General features: G+C 37.2%; 3 protein-coding genes across 5 annotated transcripts; 1 reads left to right on the top strand and 2 right to left on the bottom strand.

Annotated features, from left to right (window-relative positions):
- Positions 1–385: 385 nt before the first annotated feature.
- On the bottom strand, positions 386–3,277 carry LOC126629499 (uncharacterized). 3 transcript variants are annotated; one of them, XM_050299560.1, is made up of 3 exons: positions 3,115–3,277; positions 1,973–2,242; positions 386–728 (listed from the first exon to the last, which is right to left on the bottom strand). In XM_050299560.1, exons 2-3 carry the CDS (start codon positions 2,189–2,191, stop codon positions 615–617), a joined length of 333 nt encoding a protein of 110 aa, XP_050155517.1. In that variant the 5' UTR covers positions 2,192–2,242; positions 3,115–3,277; the 3' UTR covers positions 386–614. The 3 variants fall into 3 exon arrangements, with proteins under 3 accessions (XP_050155517.1, XP_050155519.1, XP_050155518.1); XM_050299562.1 differs by having other exon boundaries at positions 1,973–2,265; positions 3,115–3,248; XM_050299561.1 differs by having other exon boundaries at positions 1,973–2,311; positions 3,115–3,245.
- Positions 3,278–6,447: 3,170 nt separating this feature from the next.
- LOC126629493 (protein GET4-like) lies at positions 6,448–11,883 on the top strand. The gene is made up of 12 exons (XM_050299554.1): positions 6,448–6,612; positions 7,218–7,297; positions 7,613–7,691; positions 7,836–7,917; positions 8,184–8,334; positions 8,974–9,064; positions 9,446–9,529; positions 9,705–9,751; positions 10,670–10,798; positions 11,157–11,241; positions 11,316–11,402; positions 11,625–11,883. Exons 1-12 carry the CDS (start codon positions 6,565–6,567, stop codon positions 11,640–11,642), a joined length of 981 nt encoding a protein of 326 aa, XP_050155511.1. The 5' UTR covers positions 6,448–6,564; the 3' UTR covers positions 11,643–11,883.
- LOC126629497 (uncharacterized) lies at positions 11,765–19,358 on the bottom strand. Its single transcript, XM_050299557.1, has 3 exons — positions 19,153–19,358; positions 12,258–12,597; positions 11,765–12,005 (listed from the first exon to the last, which is right to left on the bottom strand). Exons 1-3 carry the CDS (start codon positions 19,308–19,310, stop codon positions 11,940–11,942), a joined length of 564 nt encoding a protein of 187 aa, XP_050155514.1. The 5' UTR covers positions 19,311–19,358; the 3' UTR covers positions 11,765–11,939.
- Between the last annotated feature and the right edge of the window lie 8 nt (positions 19,359–19,366).

Here is a 19,366-nt window from a genome sequence, read left to right as displayed (position 1 = left end):
CCCCCCTACAGTTAGTTTTTCATAGATTTCATCCAAATTAACGTTAACTCTTATCATGTGCAAACCACGTAACTCTCATTTGTGGACAAAAGTGTCATTTCACTAGACCTTTAGATACAAAAGCTATAGAATCACACATATTTGCATAGGTTTATATTTTAGAAATCTAAGGTTTTCAATTATTTTAAAGAATGAAGCGACCGAACTACCCACACATGTTGTGCATATGCTTCCATTTAACAAAAATTTGGATGGAATGAATGAAAAATTGACAGCAGGGGGCAAATCGGCTAAAAAAATTAGTTTAAGTCCTTAATTTTCCAATTAAAAAGTTCAGGGGGGAAATCGAAAGTTGGGTGATAGTTCAGGGGGCAAATCGGCAGTATACTCTTATAACTCCCAACATTTGGAATATTTCCATTTCCTTGGGCCAAAAGTACAGAGGATTGATTCAGATGCTGCAGCAGAACTTAATTTTGTTACAACAAATAACCTCTCAAACAAATGTTTGGTTCGATACGTTGGCACCAAACAAATAACATTTTAATTATTTATCAATGGAACACCAAAATTCCTGAGGATATAGGATGGAGCATATGGACCCAACCAAAATATCAAGGTTGATAGACCTCAGGAAGTTGAAGACCCACACTTGCAGCCGATTTTCCGAGCACTCTCTTCATCTCATCTGATCTATCCACAGCAATGTTGTAAGAGAACAACAAGTCCTGCACATCAAATTATACAAAATTAGAAAGTTCGATGAAGAGAAAGCGACAACGTTATGATGCAGCTCTATAGTTTCTTAGATAAACAAAGTTACTGCAATAGAAAATAATAAGTATTCGATGCTAGTAGGCATAGAGATGAAAAAAGGTGCACATTCATTACTCAGCCTGGATGAAATTCCTAGAATACTAATTTTAGGGCTCGCTTAAAAGTGCTTTTAAAATGATTGAAAGCACTTTTAGAGAAAATGTTTTAGGGTTGCAAAAGCACTTCAAGTGCTTCCTGCAAGAAGCACAAGAATTCACTTGCATTTTTACTACGGATATGATGCACAAATACTTCTGTTTGGTTCCATATCCCGTATCCGATACTTGATCGGATACGATACTTGTTCGATACTCTCGGATACTAGTCCGACACGTACCCTGGTTGATGGACACGAATTTGACATGATGGATATGTGTATCCTACATTTAGGATACATGTATCCTGCTTTTAAGATACATTTACACTTTCAAAAAAAGGTAGTGAGGAGTAGAAAATTAATAGGAGACATCTATAATTGAAAGTTGCTAAATACAAAGAGCTTCCCTCTAATTAAAACCATGAATACGACTCTCACACTTCTTCTACTATATAAAGAGGATTAAATTTCGAACTTTCCTTCTCTAATAACTCAAACGTACTTGAATTAGAATAATGAATTATGTTTTAAAATGTATATTTTTGTTGCTATATACATTTTTATTTGCCGTATCCATAGCGTATCGTATCTTAATTTTTAGAGATTTTCCGTAAATTAGAAATTACACCCGACTCTAAGTTTTATAGGAAAACACTTCGAGAGCTCAATTCGAGAAAAACACTCCAAATGAAAACTATTTAGATTAGTTTATGAAAATTTACATGAATGTTTTCCAGGGGGTTCTATTTGATAAATTTAATAGGATCATCCAAGGGTCAGTCACGCCGCACACGCAATGATAGGGTCAGTTGTGTGTGGGCGCGATTAATGACTCTAACTGCAGACATTGAACTAGTAATGAGTCTAATGGCAAAACTAGAACTTGATACATCTAAAAACAAAACCATTTCAGTATCCGTTTATCCTACATACGCAACGCATATATTCAATAGAGCAACTTGAGAGCAACCTAGTATAATGAAACATCCAAAAGCCTTAAAATTGGCAAAAGGAATGAAAGGAAAGAACTTTGATTAGAGCCTTGAAGGACAGAAGTACCTTGTGATGGTGCACACTGTTAAGAAGTAAAGTGTAGTTCTCGGCAAGCTTAATCTTATGCTGAATAGAAGATGGGTCTGACAGTTTGCAGTTGTTCCTAAATTCTTCGGCTGCATACTTTATAAAATGCCTCTTACTCTCTTCTTTGGCAACATGTTTCTTCACGGCTTTGAGAAGGTGGCGGTACACCTTGGCAACTTGCAAAGCCTCGCTGCTCATTTTCAACCTTCGTCTCAAGCTTATACTATCTTTCTATATCTCCGCTCCGCCCTGCATCAGGAACCGGATGTTTTCTTTTCACGAAAAGGGTTGAACGTTTAATGCACACCAGAAGCAAATCTTTCAAATATCATGAAAAACACACGAAACTTCTTATTCACAAGGAAAATACACTAAGACAGTAAAAATTTAAACAAGGCTAATGAAAAGAAAGTAAAATTCAACAAGAATTGCTTGAAGATCTGCATAAGGAAACGAAGAAAAAACCCACAGAAGTAGCATAGTCATGAAGCTGTAATTTCATGAAATGGTTATATATAACAAGGTTTGGAGTGGATAAAGAAAAATGGGGCAAGAGGTATAAGACACTACTAACCGAATGGCTCCACAATTACAGAGCAGACTTGCAAAATCCTACCGCTCAACTGCTGACATAGCAGCAAAACAAAGTGCCACCACTGTCAAAGGGCTAAACGTAATCCCACCTAGGAGAAAGAACAGCCTCGAACCTGGAATTCCACAGTGGCGGTTTCCCGATTCAATCAGGCAATGCCATATGCAAAAGAAAACACATGACATTGCACGATTGACTTGAGATGCAGCCGCAGTGACATCCCAGGTGTGAGTAAGATTTTCTCTCCATCCTACGCGCCTACGACTAATGTAGGCTAATGGGCAATCCAAATTAAGCAAAAGGTGCAAAACCAAGTTGCTATTGCTATCTATCATAAACTTTACCAATTTAAAGAAAAATTGCTTTCAGGAATATTCACAAACAGATGGTCTGCAACACCATTATCACACCATCTCCACATGTAAATAGAAGATTAAAAAACATATATAAAATAAACCTCATTCAGCAGGAAGAAACCAAAATGTGTGAAATAAAAAGCTCAGAAATGAAAACTCAGAAACCCACTAACCTTTTGGAGCAAAACCCAGCAACGATTTGAAGACTGGAGAGGACTCTGGTTGCGGGACAGGGTCAAAGCTAGCTACTTTGGCACTTCTGAGGGGTAGGACGAACGCATATGTTTTTTCGGTTTGGTTTGGGATGGGGACGCGATTGGAAATAACTTTTAATTAGGTCTTTGAAAGTCTTTTTCCAAGAATATTTATATTATAATTTTAGTTTTCTTATATATAAACAAAGTTTTCATTTTTTTTAAACAAATGATATATTTACATTAAGAGATGAGAGAGTGAGCCAAAAGCCTCACAATAGGACTTGAGACCTCTCACGTATAGGTGAAGAAAAGAAATATCATTAGACTGTAGTAATAAGCGTACAAAATTTTGAATTAACAATTTAATTTTTATTTTTTACTAGATTTTAATTTTAATTTAATCTGATAAAATAACAATTTACATAATACGAACTAACCTCTTTGAACTTACTTTTGTAACTGTATGTTTCATTTTCTTTTATTTATAACTGTATGTTGTATTTTATTTTTAAGTCGTCGCATGAGAAAGAAAACAACTAACACAACACGTGACTCTTTAGTATCATAGTTACCTTCTCATTGTTTTATGTTTCCTATTACTGAAGTCATGGTAATGAATAGTTGCAATTGATTAGGTGGGTACGATTTATGAACTCCATATACCATTAAAATGAGAGAGTTAATATATACTATGTGTATTCTGAATAATGTAAATATTGTTATGTTTGCTTTATATTATGATTGTGACATCCCACATCGTTCAGAGGAGTGATCCTTAAATGTATATTTTCATCCCTACCTAGCACAAGGCCTTTTAGGAGCTCACTGGCTTCGGGTTCCGTAGGAACTTCGAAGTTAAGCGAGAAGGAGGCCATATCATTCTGAGGATGGGCGATCCACTGTGAAGTTGCTCGTGAGTTTCCAAAAAACAAAACCGTGAGGAAATGGTAAGCCCAGAGCGGACAATATTGTGCTACGGTGGTGGAACGGGCCCGAGATGTGGTAGATTCAGGCCGGTATGTGACAATGACATTTAAGTTGTTTTGTGTTTTGTTACCAATACTTAATGTTTTTATCTACTTTATTTATTTATTTATATTTACATACTATTGTTTATGGACTTTGGCCAGGAACTTGCATCTAAAATCCCATATTGATTGACGATTGCATGAATAACATATAAATCATTATTTTACGCAAAGTAAAAAGAAAAATGACAGATTTTTAGGATGTCCATAATAAACAAAACCTATAGTGGTTCTTTACCCCAACAAAGAAATTACGGTAATTACCCCACTATATGTTTTAAAACTGTGCAACATATAGAGAAAAATAAGGTTTGACCATGTACGTTAATTATAAAACATGGTTATAATAATCGTTGTAACACAACGGTAGAGAAAAAAAATTCATAAAGAAATTATTGAAAACTAATAATAATAAAAATTGTTATGATGTACGCAAACATACAATCTACAAAATACTTCTCGCATGCGTGTGAGTAGGGATGGGTAAAATACCTATGGGTTTGGGTAACCGCAGTTACCCGCCCATTTAAAGTTAGCGGTTACGGTTATGAGTAACCGTTTAGACAAATAAACGGTTATGGGTATAACCGTTTAGTGAAATTTAAATGGGTGGTTATGAGTATTATCCGCGATTATAACGGGTATCTATCGGTTATGGGTATTACCTGCGGTTATAACGGATATCCATTTACCTATTTAATTTAATATGTGTAAAATTAAAAATAAATAAATAAATAAAAACCCTCAAAGAACTCACAAAATTGAATTCCACCGAAATTGAGTTGGAGGGGCCAATAGGGTTCATTCCACCGATTATAAATTTAGTAACTTGGTATTTGTAATTAATGTGTGCCTATTTTGTGAGATTAAACATTAACACTAGTAAGATTGCTGCATAAATCAAAGACATGTGTAAAATACACACAATTATCCAGTTGATCTGGTCACCATGTATGCAAGTGCTATCAATAGAACATCTGCGACTTGCCATCTAAATAGTTGATATGATGATATATCACTTTGTGAATATGATATGGTAAAGAGTTTTGATGGAGCAGATGGGTATTTGTAGGGGGATATACTACCTTTAGCCTATAAAACTGTAGTTTTTTATCGATTGGGATATAAACTATAAGGTTTGACCTGGCATGAATAATGCGGGTGAGAGGATGATGGTCTTATGGCTGCTTTTTTCATTTTGGTTTTGTGTTAATGTAACCGATTCATGTCTGTAAAGTTATAAACTGATTCATGACATTGCCATACAAGCAGCAAACTGTTATATCAGTGGTGTTTTATATCTGTTGGTTTTGCATAATGCCATTTTGTTAGTAAAGGAACAGTTGATTGAATGGTGTTTTATATTAGTTGATTTTGCATAATGCCTTCTGTTCATGCTAATTGGTGTCGGTGTTTCTAATTGGGATACTAATTCAATTTATACATTTATTTTGTAGGTCGTTTTTTGTGACAACGAGTCGATGATACTTTGTGATTGAACGTGTTCAAAAATGTTTAGTTTCAGAATATTTTGGAGCTTTGAATCATTCAAGATAATGATTACTTTTTGTTTTTAGAAGCTTTACTTTGTAATCATATGAATTATAATTAAAGACTTGATTGGGTGTAGCAAAAAAATATCGTTCGTAAACTATTATTTCAATTATTGGAATTGTATAAGGACTTAAATGATTAAAATAGGGGAATGCATGCTAAAATGCACCTATAACGGTGTTTAAGTGTCAGAAAACAAAAATTATGACAAATTTTTATTTTGTAATTTTCAAGTTGTTAAAAAAACAGGTAGACGGATGAAAAAATAGGTAAATGGGTAAAAAAAAGATAAACGGGTTCAAAAACGGGTAAACGGATAAATGGTTATGGTTATGGTTAAATGGGTAAATGATTATGATTAAATGGGTACACGATTATGAGTATGGATAACCGTTTATAAACGATTATGATTATGGGTATAACTATTTATGCAATTACCCAACGGGTAAACGGTTATGCGGGTATGAATATAAACGGTTATGGATAAATAATCGCAGTTACCCGCCTGCCATAACCATTGCTCATTCTTACGTGTGAGCGTGTGCAAAAAAGCTAATTTTAATAATAATATATCTTTATATGTAAATTTTAATATAACGTTTAATGATTAGACTGGGACGCCAAGTAACGATGAATTCAAACCATTATGCTGTTTCACGAGGTGTCTAAATTATTTTATAAGGTAGAGTGGGGGTGAGTTTTAACTGGTGGAGATGTAATTAAGCGGATCTACCAAACCCGAATTCGTTTTGTGTTTGAGTTTTCTTTATTTGTGTGTTTGAGTTGGAGAGTACAACCTTTGTCCACTTTGAACTCGACGCTCCCAGAAACTGAGACCATCATCATGTCGCGGGAGAGACCCAAAAGAGGCGCACTGCCTCCCGCCCAAGAGGTACGCCACCTCAAATCCTGCTTTCCAATCTCTTGGTTTCTTGTGAGAACGAAGAAAAAGTCTGAATCTTTCCTCAAGTTTTCTGCAATCTTTGTGTTTCCTCAATTCGGAAACGTTTCGATTGGAGAATTCATAGGACGGGTTTTGTTTTCTGCACTGAAATTATGGAATTTCTCCGATTTGAGATTCTGATTCGTAATTTGCTCTACTTTTTGAAGAATTGTGATATATATGAATATGATCAGCTCTCTGTTTTGTGTTTGTTTGATTTGGAATGTGATATGCTCAGTGTTAATCGTATTTGCTGACTCTAGTCCATAAAGCTGCTTATTGCTTTTGGCTTTTGACTTTTGATCTAAAAACTTATAATTTCTTCCACAAAAGGTTTTTGCTTTAGATTTCCTACATTCCAAAGTAACAAATGCAGCCTGAATTTGGTTGTTGAGATTATGGTAATGCAATAAATCTCGTTTCGAATGCTTGCTTACTTTGATACTCGATGCTTAGTTTTGATGAAGAACAGTTTTCGGTTTCATTCTATCAGCCAGTTGGTTTCAGGAAGGATGGTTTCCAATTGCATTTTTGTTTTTCTACTTTAAATGCAGAATATTGAGAAATTAGAGAAAGTTGTAGAGGAAGGTAATTACTATGGAGCTCAACAAATGTACAAATCTATTAGTGCAAGGTACGAATCATATGCTCTTTATAATTTATGCTTAGATAGTTTCTGTTATTTAGTTTCGAGGCCTAAGAGTATGATGATTCAGGAAAATATTGGGAATTGTACTGACAGAAATTCTCCAATGTGGGATAAATCTTGCGGGATGCGAGTGCCTGCTTGATTGGCTGGGTTCACATCTTGCAAGATTTTTCCCGCATTGGAGAAAGCCTCATTTTATTTAACAGTGAGCATGGCTGTTGAGGAACCCAGGAACCCATTTTATTCCTTTGTCTTTCTTAAAGGCATGCACGTTGATCAAATATGGATGCTTTATTGCAGATATGTAGCTGCTCAGAGGTTTTCTGAGGCTGTGGATATCCTTCAGTCCGGCGCATGCAACCAACTGAAACATGGGCAGGTCATACTTTCATGGCTCTGCGTTTTGAGATACAAATTTGCATAATTTGGACATAGTCAAGATACAAACAAGCAGAAAATATATCATGACATTTCATAGTCAAATCTGTATTACTAACACTGTATATACGGAAAACAAATTCAGGTTACTTGTGGTGCTGAGTTGGCTGTTTTTTTTGTGGAAACACTTGTCAAAGGAAGATTCCCTTATGATGATGAAACACTAGGTCAGTTGTTATTATCATATGGTATAGAATTCAATTCTCGATTGGTTCACTGTTGGCTTGTTCTTACCTTCTGTAGTAATTTTGAACTTCTCGTGGTTGGTTCTTCTAGCGGGTTTTATTTGTATCAGAGTATCAGTGTTATGATAAATAGAATTTTTGGATATGATTCAGATGTTTTCCTAGCCATTTTCGGTGTTCTGGTGTTTCTAATATTATGATGCTTCTATATTTTCGTGATCATGACAAAAATTTATTTATTTTGTCAGGTCGTGTCAGGAAAATTTATAAAGCATTTCCTCGGATACCTGTGCCGCAGCAGTTAGGGGATTTAGATGACATGCAACAACTTTCTGAAACACTTGGGGAAGCAAAAACATGTGTTGAGGGCTGCTCATCGTTTCTAAAATCTGCTCTTAAGTGAGTTTTGTTCAAGATTTTCCTTTTCCCAATTTTGAGAGAGATTTCATGGTTATGGTTTGGTCTTTTATGTGGGAGTTAAGATATTTGATTCCTCTCTATCTGAATATTCAATGCTATTTGATATTCATGTGGTTTTTTCTTTTGTCTAATCCATGCATTTTATCTACAATTTACTCTAACTATGTGTTTGGTTGGTGGGAAAAAGGGGCTTGAGAATGGGAAATCGTTTACTTTCCCATGTTGGATAAGTGCAAGGAAGAGAAGAAATTTGGTAATAAATGATAAATGTTGGGAAAGAAGAGAATGTCGTTACTCATACCCTTTTAACAGAAGCTAACCGGCCCCCTCCCCGCTTTTTTCAACATTTACTAGCATTTTTTATAGGTGTTTAGGAGAAAATTGCAGTAATTAATTATTGAAAAACCAATTATAACCCACAATTTCACTTCATATTGAACTTCTTTTTTTCCCAACTTTATCCATATTAAGGAAAATATCAATTTTGATCTTTTATTTCCTGGTTACTTTCATAATTATACTAAACATGTGTGTACATGACGAGCATGCACACAATTTATATCAGATCCTATAGTGTCATCGAGCACTGAAAATGCATTTCTGTTTCTCTCTTTTCAGGTGGTCTAAGGAGTTTGGTGCACCCAAGGGTGGAGCTCCAGAAATACATGTCATGTTAGCGAACTACATATATTTTGAATCTCCTGAGGTGGTAAGTAGCATCTTGATTGTGTTCTTTGCTGTGCTTGCGGCTGTCCATAATCCTTTAGTATTTAGCTCTCGAGTGCATACATTTCAAAGACTGTCCCTACAGTCCACTTTTTGAAAATGCCTGCATATTAATTGCTAGTAAGGTCAGATGGAATATTGGACCAACTTGATTTTGGCCAACAGATCATTATTTATACAAACTTGTTTACGGTCATTTTGGTGATTGCGTCATCTTTCCAAGGTTTTATTCTGAAGCACTTTTTGCTATTGACAATGTTTTGGAAGACATGTTGGAATCGTTTTTTATTTTTTTTGGTCTGTTCAAACTATTCTTGCTATAAGTGCAGAGTGAACACCATTATCTTGTTTGATTGCTTTGCAGGACATGGTTAGAGTGTCGCATCATTTTGTTCGAGGAAACAACCCCAAAGAGTTTGCTTCGACTTTAGTAAATTTTATGGGCAAGGTGAGCTACAAAATTATAGTTAGTGTCTCCTCTTTTAGCACTAGAAACTCATCTTCGACCAAAAAAAAAAAAAAAGAAATTAATTTTCACAAATGCAGAAAAAGGTATGTTACAGAATTATGGTTAGCTTTTTGATATAAAGTTTTTATGGGGTTCATACTTCTTGACCATGCAGTGTTATCCAGGGGAAGATGATTTGGCCATTGCACGAGCGATTTTAATGTAAGCCACTTCTCCACTATGTACTTGTATAGGCAATTCACTCTTCGGTTCCGGTTGATATCATTGATGATAGTTGAACAACCAATCTGGATTATGGAACCTGAATCCTGAATTCGCTTACAGAATTTTAATATAGCTTCAATTCTGAAGTTCACAACGAGTGCAATAAATCCATGGCCTAATTGATGTTTTCGTAAAAACTGAGAAACAATAACTTGGTTATGATGTAATGTGGGAACTTCCTTTCTAATTTTCGAGGGTAGTTTAAAATACATTGTGGATTTTATGAACATAGTGCAATTTAAAATTTTGATTTGGGCTTTTTAGCCAAAATGGTCCCTGAGATTTTCATTACACATAACTTTAGTCCTTGAGATTTAAAATCAATAGAAGTGGTCCTTGAGATTGTCCACCATCCATTATTTTGGTCCTTCCATTAAAAAACTTCGTTAAGTGGTCCCTGAGCTTTTTAACGGAAGGACCAAAATGATGGATGGTGGACAATTTCAAGGACCAAGGTTATGTGGGACCAAAGTTACGTGTTATGCAAATCTCAGGGACCAAAATTATGTGTTATGCAAATCTCAGGGACCAAAGTTATGTGTTATACCTTCAACTTAACGGAGTTTTATAACAGAATGACCAAAATAATGGATGATGGACAATCTCAGGGACCACTTCTATTGATTTTAAATCTCAGGGACCAAAGTTATGTGTTGTGCAAATCTCAGGGACCATTTTGACTAAAAAGCCTTTTGATTTGTTGGGTTCAAAGTGTGCACTCAAAATTGGGAGATCCTCGACGAATATACACATTCAACTACCGTTTTGTCATGTTTACGTACTTTTCATGAGCAGTAGGCTAATCGAGCTAATTCTGTTTTCCTATAGAGCTGATTTTGTGTCTTTCTGGTGTAGGTATTTGGCAGTTGGTAATCTGAGAGATGCCAATATTCTCGTGGATGAGATAAAGAAGCAAGTGGAGTCTAAGCAGCTCGACTTTCCCAAATCCAATTTGATCCAATTCATCAATTTTCTTTTGCAAACGTATGTTGCTTTCAATTCTTTCTTTTCATTCATGAACCGTAACAATCGTATATCCCATCTCTAGAGAAAGCTCCGTAACAATGTTATCAGTCTTAACGGAATTTGGAGTATGATAAGAGAAAATGATATGTACTGTTGCTTGTTCGATTTTTGGTGACTTGGGCAATCAAATATTGATTTAATAACCATACTGGAAATATGCAATTTATGTATGCCCCTGATCTTCATGCCTCCAAATATCGATAGCCAAAGTCCTGAGAGATCATAAAGATTTAATTAGATTATGAAATAAGGAGCCTCAATTATTGACGTGTATGGTACAAGGTTTACACATTGCTGAATGTTATTCTCAATGCAGGTTGCTGAGAGATGCTCTTCCGCTTTTTAATATGTTGAGAGAGAAATACAAATCAAGCTTGGACAGAGAACCAGCATTTCATGAGGTATGCAGTTTTTCTGCGCGACCACCTTTTAGGTGTGCGGTGTGTTTTGTGCTGACATTAAATTTATGGTTTAGTTGCTTGATGAAATTGCGGAGAAGTTTTATGGAGTACGGCGCAGAAATCCGCTGCAAGGGATGGGAATGTTTGGCGAGATTTTCAAGGTAATTGTGCATTGCCCACAGTACCGTAGATTGCAATGGAGTTGAACTCTTGTGAATGATTAACTATAATTTGTTATGAAAACTTCGAAAACTAGAATGGCGAGTAATTCACATATAATAACGATATTACTGTGACAGAAACTGTTCCAAAGAAAAATTGTTAGATGAGTCTTGAAATAATCGAGCGGCATTCTTATTGCAATCTCAATCCTTGTTATGCAGATGATGGGGGGTGAATAGTGACGCAAAGGAACTTAGCGTTCTTGCTTCCTTCAGCGGAGCATCGATGCTAATTTCTTGTGCCGGTTGGAGTGTTGGAGTGTATTTATATTTTTGATTCTCTAGAAACAATTTTCATGAAGTGTTTCTTAATGTTGTAAGATTTATATTGTCCTTCACCAAGCAAGATACAGATTCTGAATATTCCAAATTGTAATTCTTCCGGATTCTGAAATTTGAGTACTGAAATCCGTTTATTTAAGATACGCATCTCTGAAACAAGTTCAGAAGTGGAAATCACAAACAGAAAAATTACAGTCACTCGTCGATCAAGAACTTCACTCCATTCTCCTTCAGAAAGTCATGTGTCGTGTGATCAACCACCTGCAACAAAAAATGGCCGTCTGATTGAGGTTCCATTTCCAGTTTTGCCCAAACCAACAGGAAAGTCTCGGCTGTCACCGAGATATCTCCCCATGTTCCTATAGCGCCCATCAGGTGACCCAGTCATGGGCGTGAGGAACATGAAGACATATCCCGGTGAGGAACATGAAGACATATCCCGGTTGCACGCAAGTTTCTCAACCAAACCCGCAAAAGCATAATTGAAAGAGTAGAGGAAAGGCCGAAGCTCACATTGGTATCGCTCAGCTCCAGATTGTAGAAGTCCATAGTCCCCGCCATGAACAAAGGCCCCGCATGCCACGTCCCGACATTAAGCTTCAGGAACTTGGGACCCGTAATCTTGAAAACCCGAACGTCTGCCACAGCCGGTGGCACGTAGAAATGGCCGGAGGCACAATGAGACTGCACCACATTGTTGCCTTCACGGTCCTTGCTTTCAACAATGGAAGCCTTGGCCACTCCAAGATACCAAACGTGGCCGCCGATTGAACCGAGGCACTGCGTCACGCTCGCATGGTGTGTGATCGTTGAGAACTTGAGCGGCCTACCTTGAAGATTCATTACGTAGAACCTGTAAACATGAACCAAAGTTGAAATGTGACACTAAAAAGTAATTTTGTTTTGCTTCTTGAAATTATACGTCGTGTTATTTTGCTAGAACGTAAATCAATGTCGTGTATTGAACAATATAATCAATCAGATATCTTGCAATTGCTCAAAATAACTACGACATTTCTGAATGTGAAGGTCACATTGTCAATTTTCCTTAAGTCTTTTGACTTTGCTAGGGACTGTTTTAGTTTTCCACTTTTCCTATGCTGCTGCTGGAGTTCTGCTTTTGTAGAGCGGACATGTTAGGATTGTGATTTACTTGATCACAATTATATAGCCGTTAAGGATTATTAGTGAACTTAAGTTGTTTTACTTAATTATTTAGTGACTGGCCAGCTGGCAATGGTTGTTTGTGAAAGGGAATATAAGAACCAATAGTCTGAGAGTCCTTGTAACGGTATTTTGATTAAAAAACAACATTACAAAAATATTCAGTTCTCTATCTATCGTCTCCTTTGTCCATACCCTTTGCCATTGTTACTAGCTACTTGCAGGTTGAGCTAAGGAGCTTGAGCATCGATCTTAACATTGGTATCATCTTCTTCATCTTGCGTCTCCCTCTTGTATGCCCCGCCACACCACCAATTCTCGAATGTCTACCATGGAAACGCGCATGTCCACCATGGAAACGCGCATGTCCACCATGGAAGCTGCTCTGGAAGCTATCCCTCAGCTGATCCAATCCTCGACAGCAACCTCGGACGCCAAGTTCACCTCCCTGGAATCGAAATTTGCCCTTCTACTGGAACATCTTCGTTGCGACCTAGGGTCTCAGGGCAGTGTTGGTTCTTTTGCAGATTTCCATTGCCTTAACACTCCGCGTTACCAGTGCCGTGATTCTTTTGAAGGTGGTGGTTGTATTCATTGCCCTCAGTGGCAACATCGTCTGGATTTTCCCCGTTTCTCCAAAGACGATGATCCCTCATCTTGGATCTGTAAAGCTGAGCAGTACTTTGCTTACTATCACACCCCAGATCACTAGAAGGTGGTGACTGCCTCTTTCCACTTCGAGAATGAGCCGTTGTAATGGTTTCGATGGCATGATTGCATCCACTCCACTCCACTCCAACTTGGGGGGAATTCACTATTGCTTTATGCTAGAAGTTTAGCTCCACTAATTTTGAGGACTGCATTGAGTCATTGTTCAAACTCAGACAAACAAGTACTCTTCATGATTATATTGTTGAATTCCGGCGCCTTGCCAATTGTACTTCAGATGTAGGCCCTATATTGTTAAAGAGTTATTTTCTGGAGGTCTCAAAAAGGAATTGCGTTATGATGTTAAGTTACTCCACCCTAATTCAGTTCATGAAGCCATTTCATTTGCTGCTCAATTAGATGCTAAGATTAACAATTTGAAACCCTACCCTCCAAAACCCCATCCAATGGCAAAACCTACTCTAGCCTTACCTCCACCACCACTTGGTCGGCCTCGACCCCAAAACCCGCCATATAAGAAACTTACCCCCTGATGAGGTTCAAAGGAAAAAGAAGAGTGTTGGTTATGTGACGACAAGTGGGTTCGAGGGCATAAATGTTTACACAAACAACTTCTTATGCATGATGTCTGTGATGATTTGGAGCCAGAAGAGTGCAAATTGTTAAAGAATGTTGATCGTGCACTATTGGGAATGGAATTAAGTGCTTGTGATTTCTATGGAACTAGTGCACATCCTGCTATGAAAACCATGAAGATAGATGGTGTACTTGAGCAGCAACCTATCAAAATACTCATCGATTTGGGCAGCACTCATAATTTCATAGATTCAAGGTTGCTCAAGAGGTTAGGTTGGAACCAAGGGTGTTGTAAGCAATTATCTATGCAGCTTTGAGATTATAAATGCCATACTGACATGTTTGCCTTACGTTTTGGGGGGCTGTGATGTCGTGTTAGGTGTGCAGTGGCTCTCTTCTATAAGCCATGTGCTGTGGGATTTCCAACAGTAGTGTTGGGTGTGCAGTGGCTCTATTCTATAAGCCTTATGTTGTGGGATTTGCAACAGTATACTCTGGACTTCTCAGTAGGCAAAAACCACTCACCTAATCTAGCACCCTCACCATTTCCTAGTTACATGAAACTTCTTGCCACCAAATCGAGAAGCAATTCCATCATTCTAATATGGGAATCTTGTTTTATTCCTTAAAGGGGGAAAAATTGAGGCCTCAGATTTGTCTCCTCAGCAATTATGTGAACTGCAGGATTTGTTGAATGTGTTTGATAGTGTGTTTATGGTTCTTACTACACACCCCCAATTAGAGCACATGATCGCAAAATTCCCTTGTTGCCATGAGTTAAACCTCTTAGTATTCGACCATATCATTATGGTCTAGTCCAAAAGAGTGAAATTGAGCAGGCTGTTCAAGAGCTACTGGATTGTGGCTTCATTAGGTCTAGCCATAGCCCATTTTCTTTCCCTGTTTTATTGGTGAAGAAGAAAGAGGGTACTTGGTGCCTTTGCATGCACTACAGAGAGTTGAATTGCATCACTATTAAGGATAAATATCATATACCACTTATTGATGAGCTTTTTAGAGCCATGTTCTTTTCAAAACTTAACTTAAGGTTCGAGTATCATCAGATACGTATGCACACTGATGACATAGAGAAGACAACATTTCAAATTCATGAAGGACACTACGAATTCTTAGTTATGCCATTTAGCTTGACTAATGCTCCAGCAACCTTTCAGAGCTTGATGAATGCCATCTTCAAACCTTATCTAAGAAGATTTATTCTAGTTTTTTTATGACATTTTGGTTTGCGATAAGAATTGGGCAGACCATCTCTCACATTTGTCCACAACATTTGAAGTCTTGTAGTAGCACAAACTTTTTGTTAAAAAACAAAAGTGTTCTTTCGGTCAGAGCCAAATCGAGTATTTGGGACACATTGTTTCCAGAGAATGAGTCACAGCTGATCCTGCAAAGATTCGAGCAATTCTAGATTGGCCTCTCCAGCAAATGTCAAGGCTTTCAGAGGGTTCTTGGGATTATCAAGTTATTATCGCAAGCTCATACTTGGTTATGGAAAAATATGTCAGCCACTATATAACTTGACTAAGAAAGATGGGTTTTAGTGGTCACCAAAGGCTGAATTGGCCTTCCAGCAACTCAAAATAGCTATGACTTCTCCTCAGTTATTAGCTTTACCATACTTTTCAACACCATTTGTAATAGAATGTGATGCATCAGGTTCTGAGATAGGTGCAATCCTGCAACAAAAGGGTAGGCCGATTTATCAAGTCTCTTGGTCCCAGAAACCAAGCTCTATTTACATATGAGAGAGAATTGATTGCTATAGTGCATGCCACTCAGAAATGGCAGAATTACTTGCAAAGGAACCATTTCATCATCAAAACGGATCACAACAATTTTAAATACTTCTTGAATCAAAGAACCTCCACTCCATTCTAACAGAAGTGGGTTTCCAAACTCTTAGGTTTTGACTACGAGATTAAGTATAAGCAAGGGGTAGACAATGTAGTTGCATATGCTTTGTCTCGAGTTCCTAGATCTACCATTTTATCTGAGCCACCACATGATATTCTTGTAGAGTGCACAACCATAACCTACCCTTACTATGGAATGGTTAGATGAATTAAGAAGGCATTCGGAACAGGATGCTTGGATCTTCCAGAAAATGAAGGAGGTAATGAACCCCTCTTAAGCCTCCCCCACCAATGCACAGTTATCCAACTTTACCATTGATAATGGTTTCTTAAAGCACAAGTCACGAATGGTGGTTAGTCCTACTTCTAGTTGGCGAAGGAAACTCTTTGAGGAGCATCGTAGTACACCTATAGTTGGTCATGATGAGGTATTAAAGACTTACCAAATATTGAAAAGAAATTTCTATTTGCCAGGATGAAAAAGACATCAAGCTATGGGTCTCGAAATGTAGAGCTTGCCAATAGAACAAATATGAAACCTTGGCATCCCCTAGATTATTGCACCCTCTTCCCATTCCTGACAAAGTGTGGCTTGATATCAGCTTGGATTTTATCACTGGACTCCCAAATTGCAAAGGTAAATATGTTATTATGGTAGTGGTGGATAGGCTATCTAAATTTGCTCATTTAATTGCACTAGGACACCCATATATTGCATAAATTGTTGCTCGGGCTTTTGTAGACAATGTATTCAAGTTGCATGGCATGCCTGCAACTATTGTGAGTGACAAGGATACCATTTTCCTGAGTGCTTTATGGAAAGAGTTTTTCAAGCTTTAAGGATCCAAATTGTGCATGATTCAAGTTACCACCCTCAGAGTGATGGACAAACTTAGGTTGTTAACAGGTGCCTTGAGACTTATTTACGATGTTTCACAAGTTGCTAGCCTAAGAAATGGCTTCATTAGCTCTTTTGGGCCAAGTGAAGTTATAACACTTCATTTCACACCTTTACTCAATTCAGTCCCTTTGAGATTGTGTATGGCTACCCTTATCCCCATGTTGCTGCATATGAGAGAGGCACTGCAAAATTGGAAGTGGTGGAACAAGGGCTTTTGGAACGAGACAGATTGCTCTCCATGTTCAAGACTAATCTGTTGGTTGCTCAAAATCGCATGAAGGTTCAAGCTGACAAACATCGAAGGGAAACAAATATGTAGTTGGTGACCTCGTCTACTTGAAGCTACTCCCTTATCAACTCTAATCCCTTGTTATCCATACTCACCACAAACTTCACCCCCGGTGCTATGGACCATTTGAGATATTGGATAGGGTTGGCTTGGTAGCTTATAAGTTAAAGCTACATTTGGAGTCTAAAATTCACCCTGTCTTTCAGATAAGTTGCCTTAAGAAGCATTTAGGCCCACGTGTCACTCTCATTCCACTACTACCAGTGTTGCCAGATGAAGAAGTGTGTGTCAAGGAACCTAAGACTGTGCTGAAAATGAGAGTCTATAAGAAAGGCAATGCAGCAAGAGTTCAACTACTGGTAAAATGGAAATTTAGCTCAAATGCATATTCAACTTGGGAAGACTTTGATGATTTCACTACAAGGTTCTCAGACTTCAAGTTCCAGTCCCAAACTTGAGGACAAGGTTTCTTTTCGAAGGGGGGAGTAATGTTAGGATTGTGATTTACTTGATCACAATTATATAGTCGTTAAGCATTATTAGTGAACTTAAGTTGTTTTACTTAGTTAATTAGTTTATTTAGTGAATGGCCAGCTGGCAATGGTTGTTTGTGAAAGGGAATATAAGCACCAATAGTCTGACAGTCCTTGTAACGGTATTTTGATTAGAAAACAATAAAACAAAAATATTCAGTTCTCTCTCTATCTTCTTCCTCCATACCCTCTGCCATTGTTACTAGCTACTTGCAGGTTGAGCTAAGGAGTTGGAGCATTGATCCTAACAGTACAGCATATCAATGAAACATGATTGGGGAAAATGAAGGTTTACAAATTGATTGGTTACTCTTTAGAATTGTAGATTGTTGGTCCCGATCCATTCTGAAATATTGAAAACATTTTGTGATTTCCAAAATTTCGGTTTGAGGTGGTAAGACCATCTCCAACCGAACGAGGGTCAGATGGCTTGTTTTAACCCTCTGGTCCTCTAAGATATTAATATTTTAATGAACAGTACATGGTCATATTTGCCTCTATCTCCAATCGTGAGCCAAAGGGCCATAGGGCTCGTTTTAGCCCTGCCACAAAAAACCGTCTCCAACCGAAGGTCAAACATAATTTATTATTTAAATATAAAAACAACAACAGCTTAAATTTAAAAACTAAAACAACTTAAATTTAAACACTACAAACTTATATTTAAAAACTACAACCTAAATTTAAAACTACAAATTAAATTTAAAAACTACAACAACCTATGTTTTATATTGTTTAATGTTGTTTCATGTTACTTAATTTAATTTAATATTGTATAATGACTTAGGAAGTTATAAGAAAAAAAATAGAATTTAAAAAAAAATAATTTTTTTTTTGTAAAATAGAAGTTATAGGAAAAAAAATATGAAACAAATGTTGTGAAATAGAAGTTATAGAAAAAAAATAGAATTTAAAAAATGAAGTTATAGCAAAAAAAATTTGTAAAAAAAAAACATAAAAATTAAAACTGTAAAAAAAAAAATTCAAAAATAACAGCTAGCTGACGTCAGCTAGCAGTTGCATTTGAATTTTGGCCTAAAATTCCTATCAGTTATATTCGATAGGATTGATGAGTTTTCTAGCCCAGCCCGGGGCTGGCTTGCTGGCTCATTTGGGCCAGCCCTTTGGTCTTTTCAGATTTTATGGGACTCACAAGCCCTCAGACCTAGCTTTCGGTTGGAAATTATTTTTGAATGTTTTTTTGACATCTGGTCTTTTGGACCATTCGATTGAAGATGGTTTAAATTCTCATCCCAAAAATAGTTGATTCGGGATTCGGGATCCCTTCCCATACCGAACTAGCCATCGCAGATACTATCTTTCATTAAAAAAAAAATTATAAAAACCAGGCGCCCAAATTGCTTTGCTAATTGTATTTTTTTATTGGTTGTAAATGGATTACCTTGGAACTCCATGGCTGAGGTCCAACTGAGCATCGCTAGGACCAAACACGTCGCCGTCCGGCGAAGCCTCCACCACCTGGCCGTACTCTCCAAAGCTCTCCGGAGTGGCTTCGACGGCCTTCAGCTTCACCCACTTAGACTCGCCGGAGATTTCCATCTCTCTTTGTTATTTCTTTTCTCTAAATAAAAATCCAAATATAAATATTTTCTGTT

This window comes from Malus sylvestris, chromosome 7, assembly GCF_916048215.2.
Source record: "Malus sylvestris chromosome 7, drMalSylv7.2, whole genome shotgun sequence".
NCBI classification, from domain to species: Eukaryota; Viridiplantae; Streptophyta; class Magnoliopsida; order Rosales; family Rosaceae; genus Malus; species Malus sylvestris.
Note: the sequence above shows the minus strand (reverse complement) of the source record. Positions and strands in the feature narration are given on the sequence as shown.